Source organism: Drosophila yakuba, chromosome 3R (assembly GCF_016746365.2).
Source record: "Drosophila yakuba strain Tai18E2 chromosome 3R, Prin_Dyak_Tai18E2_2.1, whole genome shotgun sequence".
Lineage (NCBI taxonomy): Eukaryota > Metazoa > Arthropoda > Insecta > Diptera > Drosophilidae > Drosophila > Drosophila yakuba.
The window spans coordinates 30,486,592-30,500,935 of NC_052530.2; the positions used below are offsets into that span (position 1 = coordinate 30,486,592).

The following is a 14,344-nucleotide window of genomic DNA, read 5'->3' on the forward strand; positions in this document are numbered from 1 at the left end:
CAAGGGTCGGCGAAGCGCGGGAGTAGAAGGGGAAAGGCTAAGACGCTAGAGTAAGATATCAACAAAAATAGTCACAGAAAGCCCGACGAGAAGTTGGAGGAAGGAGGAGGGAAGCAAAGGTGAAAGGACATCCCAACGACATGACATATTAGAATCCTGTTACGCAGCAGCAGCAGAAGCAACAGCAGCGTTGCCGGTTGACTGCCAAATTGCCAACATAAATGTCAGAGGGGCGAGGAAAGTTGGTATGGGTGGTATGGGTGGAATGGGTGGAATGGCTGCAAAGTATGCTACGGGATTTTTCATTTCTGTTGCTTGGTTTTCCCTCCTATTTGTTTTATTTTCTATACCATGCAATCACTCAGCCGTTGAAATCACACATGTGTGCGACTGGATGTCTCCGCGTCTGGGTGTGTGTATGCGTATGCGTGTGCGGGCGGAGGAGATGATTTGGAAATCCTGTATTGCTGATTTGCTGTTGCTGCTGTCGTCGCAGCTTTTGCCTTCAGGTGCGTGTCGTCTCCTCTGCTGGGGTTAAAATCCCTGAGGGCCATGCAATGGATTTGTCTCTCCTTGGGTGGAGATGAAATAGAATTTCAGTTTAAAGCAACTTTGCCAACAGGAAATTGACGAAAATTTGAAATTTACGGAAATATACAACTAACGAGGGAATTAAAAAAGGACTTCTCATGCGATTGCACAAGTCCCGCACTTGACAGCAAACGTCGCCGGCTTCTGCTCATATGATTCCTTAAGTTCCGCCTCGGCCGGGGCGTCGACAACAATTCACTAAGCATCTTATCTTCAGGTTGCCACATTGCAGCAGCACTAGCAGCACCAGCAGCACCAGCAGCGGCAAAAGCTGCGACAGCAGCAACACAAATAGCAAATGACAGGCGGCGAAATATGACGCAAAACTCAGAAATAAAGGAACAGTCAACAGTAGTCAGTAGCTGGGCCAGGACGCCAAACAATCAACTGAATGCTGCTCAGGTGGGCCGCCAGACACAGGACACAAAAGGGACAAGGGAAAAGGGAAACCCAAGACAAGACATTCTCACAATGGACACGGGCACAAGAAAGAAAACTGAATGAGAAATTGTATAAATATGTTGCCAGCAGCGTACAGCACACAAGATTAAACCTCTTCCACTCGCACAAACACACTCTCCTGCATTTTAAGAGATTTTCCACTAGAGAGAGCGGCGGCGTTGACTTTTCCACTCGTCTGACTTGTCTCACGTTGTCTGCGGGCTAACAACAAGGCCTTTTACCAGGATTAGTAGTTAACAAGAGAAATCTGCCCACGCACACAGAACTAGAGAGGGATACATACAGCCATACACACCCACGCTGTTGGGCCGCAGCCAAAAGGTAATCAGTGAAATGTAACTGTATTGTTTGGTCTAGCTGTGTTGTGTGTTGTGTGTTGGTGTGCTGGTGTTGCTGTTGCTTCTGCCATTGTTGCTGCTGTGTCACCTAAGTCACAGGGCCGCTCCCTTGGTCTGCTTCTTGTTTCGGCCCTCGTGTTGCTGCTGCTGCAGCCTCTTAACCTTTTTCGTTGTTGTTTGTGTTGCCACTGCTGCTGTTGCGATCTCTTTTTAAGTAGTTTGCTTTTGGGCTCACCAGCACCAAATCCACCCCGCAAAGGTGACAACCTCGCAAGGGTTTTCTCCTGACCGGATTGTTGCTGCTCTGACTGCGTTGCGGTTGCCCCATTGGCACACCCCTTCCCCATCCCCATCCCCATTTCTCGCCACACCATCCCACCACTTCCATTTAAGTAATCAAAATATGCTTTTGACTCCGAACTAAGCAGCTGGCATCCCCGTGCTGGTCTTCTGATTCGTTTGTCTCCTTGGTATGCGTGTGGTTTCATTTGTATTTATGTTCACCCCACATCACCAACTGAATTCTCTGTGTGGGCTGTCCGCAAAACCCCAAAAACTATGCATTTTACTGCTTTTGTCAGACACGTGTGTGTGCCAGTGTCTGCGCGGCCATGTGTATTTATTTGAAAGCTTTTTAAACTTTGTCAGTGACTTTGTGGCTTACGAAATTAAAATTAGAAATTGGTTTAGAGCACCCACAAATACAGGCAAGCCTTCAAAGGACGTTTGAGCGTGTGTGCATTTATGATGGCCAAATCTCTTGAAGAACGGGGTTTAAGTTGCCCAGAAAGTGTAATTAATCAGAACGGTCGCCGGGCCGACCCACATTTGCATATAAATCGTAGTTGCTTCATTTGTTCTCTGTGGCTTAAATCTTAATTGCCACATTAATAACACTTAAAACCGGAAGTTGTGCCAACAGCAGATATTGCTATCGAGGATCTAGGGACATTCTGATGGAATGTAATATCGAATCATCGAATAAACAAATAGCTAAGGGTCTGTCTTATTTCACTAACCATAATTACCAATTCTTGGGATCATATACATAATTGCATGCTTTACTTACGTTGTGACTCTGGTCCGTCTTTAGCTCGCGATGGTTTGAGAACTGCACGTAGACCATGCGGCCGCGCATCTGGGGCGGATTTACTGTGTAACACGACACCATCGACGTAGCGGAGATCTCGTCGGCCATCTCGATGAACGCCTGGTTCTTGCCCTTGAGCACCAGCACGTTGGTCACACGTCCAAACGGAATGCCCAGGGCAATCACATCTGCCTCGCCGGACTCGTTCGGAATGTTGCGCAAGTGGATGACTTTTGAGGCCTTGGCTGCAAGGAGAGAACGTAAAATAAGCAAACGTTGTTTAACCAATTGAAATATTAAACAGGTGACAATCCCTATAGGTCTCTCTCTCTCTCTTTTGCAACATCCCCGTCTCTTTTGGGGGCCACCTCCGGTTCACTTAATGGCCAGCGCTGTCTGCACTTCCGCTTCCGCGCTTCACTTAATTTGTTTGTTTTGGGGTTTTATTTGCAGGCTGCCTTTGTTGCTAAAGTAGAGTGGGATGGTGCAAATAAAAATGTTGATAACATGGCCCAGCGCCGCCACATTTGTATACACTTTGCACAGTTAAGCCAACTGCGGGGTGCAGGAGGGGTACCGCCATAAATTCATTCATTGCACACTTTCAACGGCTGTGAATAATCCAGCAGCAACACGGCGACAATGTCCGGCGCACAGACAACGTTTGAGGCTTTTAGGCACTCGTCTACGTTTTTGCAGTTTCTCTCCTCGCCGGTTACTTGTTTGTTATTTTTGCATAAATAAAGCGAACCACCCATCGCCACTCCCCCACAAGTGGTGCAGCACAAATGGGATTTAGGAGCCTTTGGCCCTGGAAGCGTTTGCAGCCAGATTTCGGGAATATCCCTACAACAGCACTGCGAGATATTACCTGGTCGAACGGCTCTCAATTCAAACAAAACGTCTTAAAAATGTGATTTAGCTATACCTCCCTGCAGAGTTATTGCAGACACAACGACAAAGCAATAAGAGGTCCCCTTATAAATCGTTATACCAATTTTCAAAGACACTTTTTCGCTGAGTGAGCCTGTGCATTGCCACAGAAGTGCCTTAAATTTTTTAAAAACAAAGGCAAACAAATTTGCCACTCTTTATGCAGTTGCAAGAGGAAAGGTGGTGCCTGGCGCTTAGTCAACACCTGTTAATGTGTTGGTTTGTGCACTTTTTATTTTTTGCCGCACCTGCAAGAGAACATTTGGCTGTTCATATGCAAATGAAATGCAGTCGCCCCTCATGGCCTTATCCGATTTTCAAACACCCTGGTGTTTGCTAAACAAGCCGACACATGGTCACAGATAGTCCACGGGTAAACGTGGTTTCTAGTTCCGGACAGAGTCCATCTCCCGTTTTCAGAGTGCCCGAATTTAAGTGAATTTAAGGTGAAACCAAACATAAGGACAACCGTATTAAATACGATATATACTTGTGTTACGTTTCATTTTGAAATAATTCTTTAAGTACTCATATATACGTTAAAGAAGATTCCGAGGGACTTCCATGGCGAACATGTTTCTAGAATTTTGATAAATCGAAGGTTCAATCGCAAACTTTCTTCGATAACTTTTAATGTAAAGAGGTCATTATCCTACGAACTCCGTACATTCAATCAAAACTCAGACGATGGGGGTCAATGTTCTGATATTTTTTACAATGCTACTAAGCCGTCAAAGAGGCTGAACTGGTTCGTTCCCTAACCCACTTTCCAGAAAGCTTTGTGCCGAGAGGCTCAAGTCCCGAGGCTGGAAGTGCACTGTGGAAACTCTCCCCGCTTGCCGGTCAATGTTGAATACAACTAATCGGAAATTACACTTTTTGATTAGTTCGAAACGGAAATGAAGCCGAAACGAAATTATGCAGACGGGTCAGGACCTGTGCGGTCGTTATAGTTGGGCATTCTGCCTTTCGAGCGGCAACTCAAAAATTTATTAAAAATCGATGGGCAACTGCAGCACGATAATATCTGCCCCATCACTCTACTGCCCCACAACTCACCATAAATAACAGACGAAATCGAAAAAGACGGAGCTGCTGTGAATCAAAACTAAATAAAAAGTGTCGATGGACGCGGTCCGGAAATGTTCTGCACAAGACAAACAACAAATCAAGTGCCGTCGGCTAGTTGCCTGCAAAAAAAGGCGACGCCAAAAATATGTAAAGGTATCTATCATGCATGATGATGTTGTCGGCGAACAGGGCGAAAAACTGGCGAAATTTGTGGATTTTTTTACGTTCCGCTGCCAAGAGCTCAATTCGATTTTTCTGCACTTTCGGTTCTCCTTAGCTACATTTGTTTCAAATCGTAGCAAACACAGCTGCCTGATGGTGTGAAAGGAGAAACATCAATCCAATGAGCGCGTCGACAAGCGTTGCATCTCCCGGAGCCTTCGGCTGCTGCACTGGCTCTAACAAAGGCGGGCGTCGTAATTGAAAAGGAGGGTGGCGCCCAGCGATGACGACAACCGGAAACGCAACCAAAAGCCCGGCAGCTACAGTTTCTACTGGAAAAAAATTCCAATTTGAATCAGGCGGTTTCGGTTTGGAATACGTAGCCTGCGGCCAGATTTGTTAGCAGTTATGGCATTGCTGCTTTTTAATTAACAGCGAACTAAATAACCCGAACCAGCAAATATTTGCGCAGCAAACAATAATTGCAATTTGTGGCAGAATCAAAATTAATCATCAGTTTAAAAGCAGCTGTTGCAACTCTAGTGATTCCTCACAGGCGCACGAATACCCTAGGATAAACACGGTACAATGCTTTGTCAACAATCCCGAAATGCATTAACTGGTCTGGCTGCAAAAAGTGCAGCGATAAAATTTGCATTCGATAATGATGTCGCTGGCGCTGCCTGTTGACTGTCAATGCCCCATGGATGATATGAATAGCAATCATCCGCTCGGCTGCGCGTTAAAATGAGCTGCAAGGACGTAGGGCCAAAGCTCAGCAGTATTAATGACCCTCACGCACTCTTTGCGAAAAGCGGGGAACGTGCCCCATCCTGCCATTTTCAATTAAACACACAGCCTCTCACCAGTTACAATGAGTTGCACGAAAAATATACATAAATAAACTATTTATAGCTAATTGAAAAGTTTACAAACTGTAATTGAGTTCGGACGTCGATGGTTGGGTTGCAATGAATGGTCAGTCTGTCCAGCGTGGCGTATGTGTAATAATTCACCCCCTCCCATTCCCTTAACCGATGCGAACCAAGTTAATTAATGACAATTTAAATTCATAAAGCAAACAGAAGCCCCAAACGAAAAATGTAAATGAAAATGAATGGGAAAAGTGAGCTGAACAAAAGAAAAGGGCTTTCCCCAGGGGCGATGGGCGTGGCATGAATAAATAAGGGATGAAATAAGTGCTGATTGTTAATAACAATTAAATTTATGCTTACATGGCGGCATTTAATGATTTAATGTGAGCGTGACGCCAGTGTTTGTCTCCCAGTTCCGCCACCAAACTTTGCCGAGGGTGTGTCAACAGTCGAATATATAATTTAAATAAATACCCACCGAACTCACGCACACAGGGCCGTTCGAGCGTCTTTAATTATGCGGCAGTAAATTAGATTTTTACAAGCTCACACATCATAAATTTTAAATTGTTGGGCATACTTGTGTCCTTTACGTGTCTGTCGCTTTGCCTCCTTTGCCTCTATGTGAGCACAACGACTTAATGATATTTGCTTAGCCAGCCAGGCCTTGTCTATATTTTAAACATTTGCCCATGCGTAATCAATCATGGCACATTTTTTTGGCAGCAAATGAAACCCAATGCCAGAGGCCCCGTTGCCTTTGGATTTCCGTAAAATCCCCCGACACAAAAACTGGCCCATAATTGAAAATAACGATTTTCTTTTACAGCTCGAGCTTAACACCCGCAAGAAATGTAATTCATTAAAATTTTGCCAGAAAGAGGAGGGGGAGTGGGAATGGCTGGAGCTTCTACCAAGTGAATACAAATGCACGGAGTCAACGTTCGCAGTTAGCTTTCAACAGCCTGAGCGTTGATGACGACGACGTTAACAAAATTTAATTGCATTTCAATTAGGAAAATAGTTTTTTTTCGCCCCATGCACCATCCTTTTCGCTCACACATCAGAGTGGTAGTATGAAACTGCATTGGCATTTAGCAGGTTGCAGGATACAGTCTGGGAAGACGAGGACTACATGTCTGTGTGCAGTCAAGTAGCTTTCAGTCAAACAGCAGAGAGCCAGGACTTGAATATGATTGCACCTTAGAAAATATAGTTAAAAACTAAATAATCAAGAGAGTCCATTTAATTTCTTTATATCATTTGCGTATATTTAGCCCACCGTTTCCAACGCGGTTGATATTTCTGTGTTGCTTTGTTTTTTGTGTTATTTTGTACATGAATACCCTTGCCAAAGTATTTTTTGTAGTGTTCGATTTCATCTGAGAGCTAGCTAGCAGTCTGTAACATATAACAATGGTTTAAGTTATGAGCAAACAAGGGAGGTTTGTTGGTCCCGGCAAAACTTTTTCCACTTCATTTGTGCATTAAAACTACGCATAAAGCTGCAGGAATTCGAGCGTCCAACGGGTCGTATGCTTAATTAAATGGCACACACAAATATTTCGCAGTTTCCCACAGTCTCTCACACAGTGGCAGGAAATTCAGAAGTCAGGTCGAGTACAGCCTGAAAGTCCGCTGCCACTAACCGCACTCACGTTCCATGACTGCCATAAATAGCTGCACACAACGCAAGCCAGTCAGCGAGTCAAACCAATTGACAATTGCTGTTTGCCCTTGGTCTGGCCGGATTTTTACACTCCTTTCAATGCTGTCTCAATATTGATACAGATGGCAGAGAAAACAAAAAAAATTATGACAATATTATTTTATTGACTGCGAAAATATTTACACGCAACGCGTAGACCAGGAACCAGACCCCGGGACGTGCGAATGATACCCGAGCCAGAGCGGCACGCGCAGGATTCGCAGGACATGAAGCAAACGGACACTTGCCGTATCCAAACTGTCGCCTTATTGGTTATGGCCGTAAAAGCGTTTAAGTGTTTGACAAGTCCACCGAAGGGATTGGCAACGACGCACTGTGCTGACAGCAAACCTTGAGCTTTAAATTGATGACAGCGGTGGGCTGATTTAAGGCTTAAGGGATGACCGGTCATGCATATTAAAAACAGGACACTGTATATCCGAATTTTAGATATTTTTTCAGCATATTTTCCTGATGCCACTGGCTGTCTGGTCAGAGAATTAGCAATGCTGAGAGCCGGAGAAAAAATACGGTCCACACGCAGCAACAACAGCTGCGGAACTCCTTTTTTGGCGGTAGGTCCTAGCTGCCATAGGTGGTGAGCTGACCGTTAAGCCCCCAAAATCGGTCAATAAACAAACAAATGTTGGTGGACTGTACAAACAGCGTGGAGGCGATGCATGTGTGAGAGCTGTAACAATAAACAACAAACTGAAATTGCGGGGGAGGGGGCGAGTGTCGCGACAACAAAAGCAAAACACGTTCTAGCCACGTTTGGTGTTTCAGCCGGACACGCGACACGCTATGGTCTACACGGGAAAAAGTCGGCTAATCAATCCGTCAACATATCAGAAACTTGTTGAATGTGAAATTAGGTATTTTTATAAGATAACAAATTTTTTTGATATAATTTTAAAGAAGTCCTGTTTCCAAAAAAAAAAAAAAAATAGAAGAACTATTTTGATTTCCATGCCAACTTTTTTTTCCCTGTTATTCTTGGAATTACCCGTTACGGTTAAACTCTCTAGGGTCTCGTATACCTGGCACAAAATATTCCTAATAATAAAAAATCAAATAAATCAAGCGAAGCTAGTTATTAGCCGGTCAAAACTCGGACCATGAGGGACCGAGACTTACTAGTTTTACTTTTGCAGACTGCGTACTGGTTAGTGTGCGTGAGTGTGTGTAAACATTTTTACCCACCACACGCAGTCACCCACCAAAACCCGAAAAACCGAGCCCCTTAGATCAAGTGGATGGGCGTGGCACCAACTTCCCCCCTGTTGCCAACAGTCCTGTATCTCCACCTCCTACGCGCTGCACATGCCAAAGTGTTTTTATTACATTTACGTGAAAAATTTGTTGCATGTCCTTCTAAGCTCTTGTAACGGAAACGGGAGCGTGCGTGTGTGCGAGTCCAGTTATCGATGTATTGGTTTAGTGGCGCTTGGATACAATTGAGCCGAGTGCGTGTGTTTATCTAAGGCTCGACCACAGAGGCACACAATGCTCATTGTTGCTTTTTAGATTTCTGCTATTTACTTGTCTGGTCTTTGTTGTGCTCTGTGTCACTGCTGAGCCCTCAGACATGTATTGGTGCTTGCAGTGTAATAAAAGTGTCTCTACACATTTATTTAGCAATTCCCTTTATTATTATTTTTGGCATCATCGGCATGTCCCCTTTGTGTGGGAAAAGAGCGCTTTAAGAGGTCACCACACAAATGAATTCATTGGATTCATAGCCTCTCTCTTTCCTGCCCCACCGAGTATCCTGCTTCCTTTAAGCGCGACTTTAATGGAGCAGGACAAAATGCGGCATGTGTGTGTGCGTGTGTGTGTTTGCACAAGAACTTTACGTGGAAAATTAAAATGGCCGCAGGTAGCAGGCGTCCAATAGGTGTAGCCGGGCCATGGCCACAAAAATGCCGTTGGGTCAAAGTAGTCGTCTGCATCGACCGTCGAACAATGGCAAAAGGTGGAAGGGGTGAAAGGCGACCCGCTAACTGCCTTTCTCTCTGTGCGTGTGCGGGTGTCTGCTTGTTGCTTTTTAATTAATAGAAAAGTCCTTTGTAAAGTAATAAATAAATATTATGCTTCCGCTTTTGCGTACATTTTTTCGCTCTCAGCCGATTGCCATTCACAGGCTGCCGATCCTTTCGCAACCCTTTTTTCGTCCTTCGTCCACCCATCTCTTGTCCTGGCGTGACCTTTGGCTGTCTGGCGGCTAATGCTCAAGCGTTCCCTTTGTGGTAACCACCCACTCATACTCACCATCGATGTTGCTGGCGGCGGTGAACGCTGTTAATTACGGCTAAATTGCAAAAGCATTTTGAAAACTCCCACGAAAAGGATATCGACGCACAGCACCTGCATATGGCGTTAATTAAATTCGCTCACACAAAAGCAACGCAATCGGCGGGTAGAGCAGTCGATTACTTTTAAATTTCAGCGGAAATTGTTGCCTATTGATTTGTTTGCATTGGAAATCATTTTGTGGCTCACTGGATTTTTGTGGGCAGGTATTGGCTTTCAAATCCAGTTTTGGCGGGGAGCATGCAAACCCGTCAAATATTTGCCTAATGTGTGGTTCATTCTGCTGGTTTCGGTTCACTATGGTTTTGACGGCTTGGTGTGCGGTTTTTGATTAGCTTTATTACTTTGCGGCGGCATATACAGGGCGATATTCGTACTTCCAAAGCGTGTGTGGGTATGGGCGGCTAATTAATGTGTCGACACAGTGCGTAGCCAGTCAGCGGACGCCAACCATTTTTCCCGTAATAATTTTCCGGCAGCACAAAAGGGCCGAGCCAAATATTTTCGCTGTTGACTTGTTTCCATGCTAATTAGTAGGTTAATTGGCTATAGCCATCAAAGCGCGCTTGCCTTCAATAGGGGTACTCAAGTGCCCAAGCGACTTTGTGGCCAGGTAGAGGGCTTAAGCCTAATGCTGCACTGAGACCCCAAGCCAAATTCACAGAAAGGGATAAGGGGGGCGTCTGAAATTTCACCAGTTAGACTATAATTTGTTCTTTTTTTATTTTCTGTTGAGGATTGAATGGTTTGTAAATTTCTCTTTTTCAATATAGCTACTTTTCGATGAGTTGTGGTGAACGCTTTCTTCAGTGTACAGTATTGTCCCAGTGGGCGTAGTTAATTGGCAGACAAAACCCAACTGGGCCCAAGACCATGGCTGCAAATGCACTTAACATAAGCGTCGCTCAGGGGACGGGAGAGGTAAGGCAGGGTTTAAGCCAAGACAAAAGGAAAGGCAAGTTTAATGCAAAGGTAAGCTCGAGAGAGAGAGAGAGAAAGAGAGATAGAGAGAGAATAGGCAGACACAGATGAAAAGGGATAGAACTGAAGACTTACCAATTCCGCCGGCCAGCACGGTGCCCGGCTCCAGTTTGGCCTTCTTTGTGGCCAGGTCCTGATTGTTATTGTCGGAAGCGGGCGCCATGACTGCTGCTTGACTCAAAAGTTCGTCGCTTCCGCGCTGATTTTCAGATACACAGATTCAGGCACAGGTGAGGATGCGGGAGCAGTTTCAAATGCAGATGCAGGAGCAGATTCAGATGCGGGAGCAGGTAGGCACAGGCACAGGCAGTTGGTTAATATTTTTATATAGTTGTAGTTTGTAGTTGATGCACAGGCGGCAGGGCAGGCACAGACAGAAGTTGAAGATGGTTTATTTTCAGTAGTAGTGGTGTGTAGTTGTAGTAGATGAGGAATATATATACGTATACGAGTACGGTACATAAAAAGAGAAAATAAAGAGAGAGAACAATATAAATATTTAATATTTACGCAAGCTAAATAAATTACAGAGATTCTTCGGCCCACGTCCGCCCACCTTGCAAAGGATTTGCATAGCTCAGGGATTTTGTTTAGGTTCGGTTCTCCAGTTTGGTTGAAGTCAACAAGAAAAGTGGGTAAGTGGAAATTATTGTGCCAAGCGGACTGCAGTTAATCGTTATCCAGTGTTTGTTCAGCTATTTTCTGACCAGCGCAGTTTACATAGCTGCAGCTGTATAAAAATAAAATCCATTCGTTCCCATTTGGTTACTCATAAAAAAATGCATGAAAAATTTTCATTTGAATTAGTCCGCTAAGCAGTTGGCGCATTGTTGCTCCTGTTTCTGCTCTCCGTTTGCTTTTTTCGTGCTTTATTGCAGCGCTAAACTCTAATTACAAAGCACATGAGTGTATTGTAATTACATGTGACACTTAATTACCGCACTCACACAAAGAGTCGAAGCCAAACCAGAAGCAAAAGTTGGAGCAGCAGCCATCAAAGCGAACATCCACTTGGCGAAAAATTGAGCTTTTCGAACTTTTATTTTTGTTTATTTATTTTTATTATTTTTAAAACCTAATAAGAACTTTAAATAGACATTTCCCTCAGAAGCGTTTAGTCATAGTTTCGTCCTGTCATAAAATGTTTGCAATACCAACACTCATGTCCAGCTGGGCTATTTCCTAGCAGTGTGGGAATCTGAATCACACGCAGAGCCGGAGTCGGATTCCCAGAGAGCATCGAGAGTAACCGAGTTAAGCCAAACATTAAATGTAATGCGCCCCATAAAAATAAAGCTGCTACAGCTCCAGCTACTACTAATGCGGAATCTGACTGTATTGTGCTGAGCAGGATGCGTGTGTTGGTGGCCGTGCCTCTGTGGGAGTGGGTAAGGTGGGGTGCTTGTTCACTTTCTGCTGCTATGCATTAGCGGCAATGACAAAAAGTCAATAAACGGGAGCTGGCGATGAAGGGGAGGGGCGGGAGTCTGCACACCGCACAAATTGAAAAGGGTAATTTTGTGTGAAGTAGGCACCTCTATGCCCCGTGCTACATCTCCATTCCCGTGCCATCATCAGCAGCTATCAATGCTGACTACGCTTGAATTCGCCACTTGGCTTATCATGCTGCGCGCTTTCGCTTTTGCTTTGCTGTGCTGTGCTTTGCTTTAGCTTATTTGCTTTTTGCCTGCTGGCTGCTGCTTTTGTTGTGCTTTATTTGTTATTTGCTATTTGTTGCTGGGGTTTTTATTTTTATGTGGCTGCACGTTTTATATACACCCATAGCCGCACACATAAAGGAATTAGCTTAAATACAAAAACAACATGTGGTAATAGGAATAATAAGAAAAGCCAGAGACCACACACTCACGCGTGTGTGGGAAGGGTGGAAAAGAGAGGGCGGTATGCAATAGACAAAGACAGCACCGAAAACCGCAAAAGCACTTCACTTGATAATATCACACACAAAAAACGACAACAAAAACGAAAGCGGAAGTTCACTGTCTGCGTTGTGTGCGTGATAGCCGTTGTGCGAGGGGAAGTATGCGTGTGGACCGAGCAATATCAAATGATATCAGCACAAGATGCTCACTTTTGTTATTGTCCTGCTTTGCGCTTAACATGTGTTTTGTGGCATACCTTTTTCTGCCCGAAAAAGAGGTAGCACACTTTTTGGGGCTTCTTTTTCAGTTGACTTTATTGGAGTAATGCATATTGGTTTTCTTTTCAAAGGGGTGCCTTTGAGCCTCTGCAGAGGTAATTAAATTTTAAATGCCCTTCCGCCCACTGAGGAGTTGCCAACTAACTGCGCTTACGTAGTACGAGTCTCTAATGCATTCGTTATGGCACATTAACGCTCCCCAAGTGCCAGCTGCCTGGCATGCTACAGGGATTTGCCGACTCTCAACGGGATATTGTTGTCCGTGTGTGTGCGCCAGTGTGCATTACACGGTTCAGAAAGTCGGGCTAATGCCCTCTGACGCTGTTCGAGTTCGGACTGTGCGACGATTTCCTTTTTGCCAAGCTGACCGGAAATGTTATTTTAATATGCTTTCTAAAAAGTATGCTAAATATTTGATTAGTAGCAGAGTGTGTGTACCCTTTTCTTTCCCTATGTGTGGGCGAATGTGTGGCACATATGGCCAGGACGATAAGCTGCTGTCCAAGTGGACCGTTTCATTGTTGGCTCGCCTCTGTGCCATTTTAATGAATTTCCCCAGCCTCACCACCACCGCCTCCACCTCCGCCCCTCATTCCACTCACTTCCCTCCTCTCTTTACTCTGTTCATGAGCAACGCCCCATTGCCGGAGGGCGTGGGCAGTTGGGCACTCACTGATTTCAATGATGACATGTGCCTTTTCAGCCCCTCCTTGTCTCTCTTTCAGCGTGTTTCCTTTGCTTCCGCCTTTGTTGCCGGGTAACTGGGTCAGCGCGCAATTGTTGCCTCAGAGGGTTGCTGCCTCCCATCGCTCGACGCTTAAAGACCGTCGCCCTTGCCGTTCGTGTTGTCCTTGTTCTGGTCCGACGCAGCAAAGGAAAGATAATCACGCATATGCCTAACGGTTAAGTTTTGAAGTCTGCAACGCTGACGGACTCCGAGAAGGGAGCACGGGGCGGAAGCAGGGGTGTCAGCGTCATCAGAAGCGAGCAAAAACCCTTCATTCCCTTTTCCCTTACTGTGGCTGTAATGAGCAATTCATAAACTGAAAAAAAAAGTCACATTTTTATGAAATTTTAGAATTGTAATCCAAAGATGGCATTTTTTCTGCAGTAGTAACAATTCTATTGTAACTATGTAGTTTCGCGAAAATCCATGACACCAATTTCTAAAATTGTGTTTAAGTCACATTAAGGCAACTAAGTTAGTTGGCTGCCAAGTGTAGTGTTTTCTACCATTGTCTCATCCATATTTGTCCATCCCTTGGACCCAGCCATGTTTGGCCCTTTGGGGTTGTTGTTGTTTAATTTCCCACAAGAGGCTCACATGCGATTTTCTACTCGAAGACGCTTTAAAAAAGAGCAAAGCTGAAAAGCTCAGCACACACAGAAGATGTGTAATTGAGAGCGAGCAAAATGATATGAGCACTATATGATTATCCACAGAAAAAGGGTCTTCGGGTATTATTACTGCCATGGTGGAAAATTGGACAGGCTTAGAGGGTTCACTGTCGCCTAGACACGAGAGAAATGCCAAAATAGAAGGCAGTCCCTCTTACATAATGAGCAGTACTTCGTGGCCATGACTTGTGATTTTTACAGAACTTTGTATGGCATACTTAAGCTTGCAAGTGGGTGATTCACCGAGTCCCTGCTCCTAGT

General features: G+C 44.7%; 1 protein-coding gene across 10 annotated transcripts in view; it reads right to left on the reverse strand.

Moving 5' to 3' along the window:
* LOC6539060 (polypyrimidine tract-binding protein 1) overlaps positions 1-14,344 on the reverse strand; it is a 130,490-nt gene that overhangs the window by 21,690 nt on the left and 94,456 nt on the right. For 9 of the 10 annotated variants that reach the window (XR_005561761.1, XM_039376660.2, XM_039376659.2 and 6 more), the window contains 2 exons: positions 10,600-10,723; positions 2,461-2,726 (listed from right to left, as the gene is read on the reverse strand). Coding sequence is in view for 9 of the 10 variants with exons in the window: in XM_039376660.2 (XP_039232594.1) it covers positions 2,461-2,726; positions 10,600-10,723 (390 nt within the window). In the remaining variant the exon portion in view is untranslated. The remainder of the gene's footprint in view (positions 1-2,460; positions 2,727-10,599; positions 10,724-14,344) is intronic. The other variant, XM_039376661.2, reaches the window with a different exon arrangement.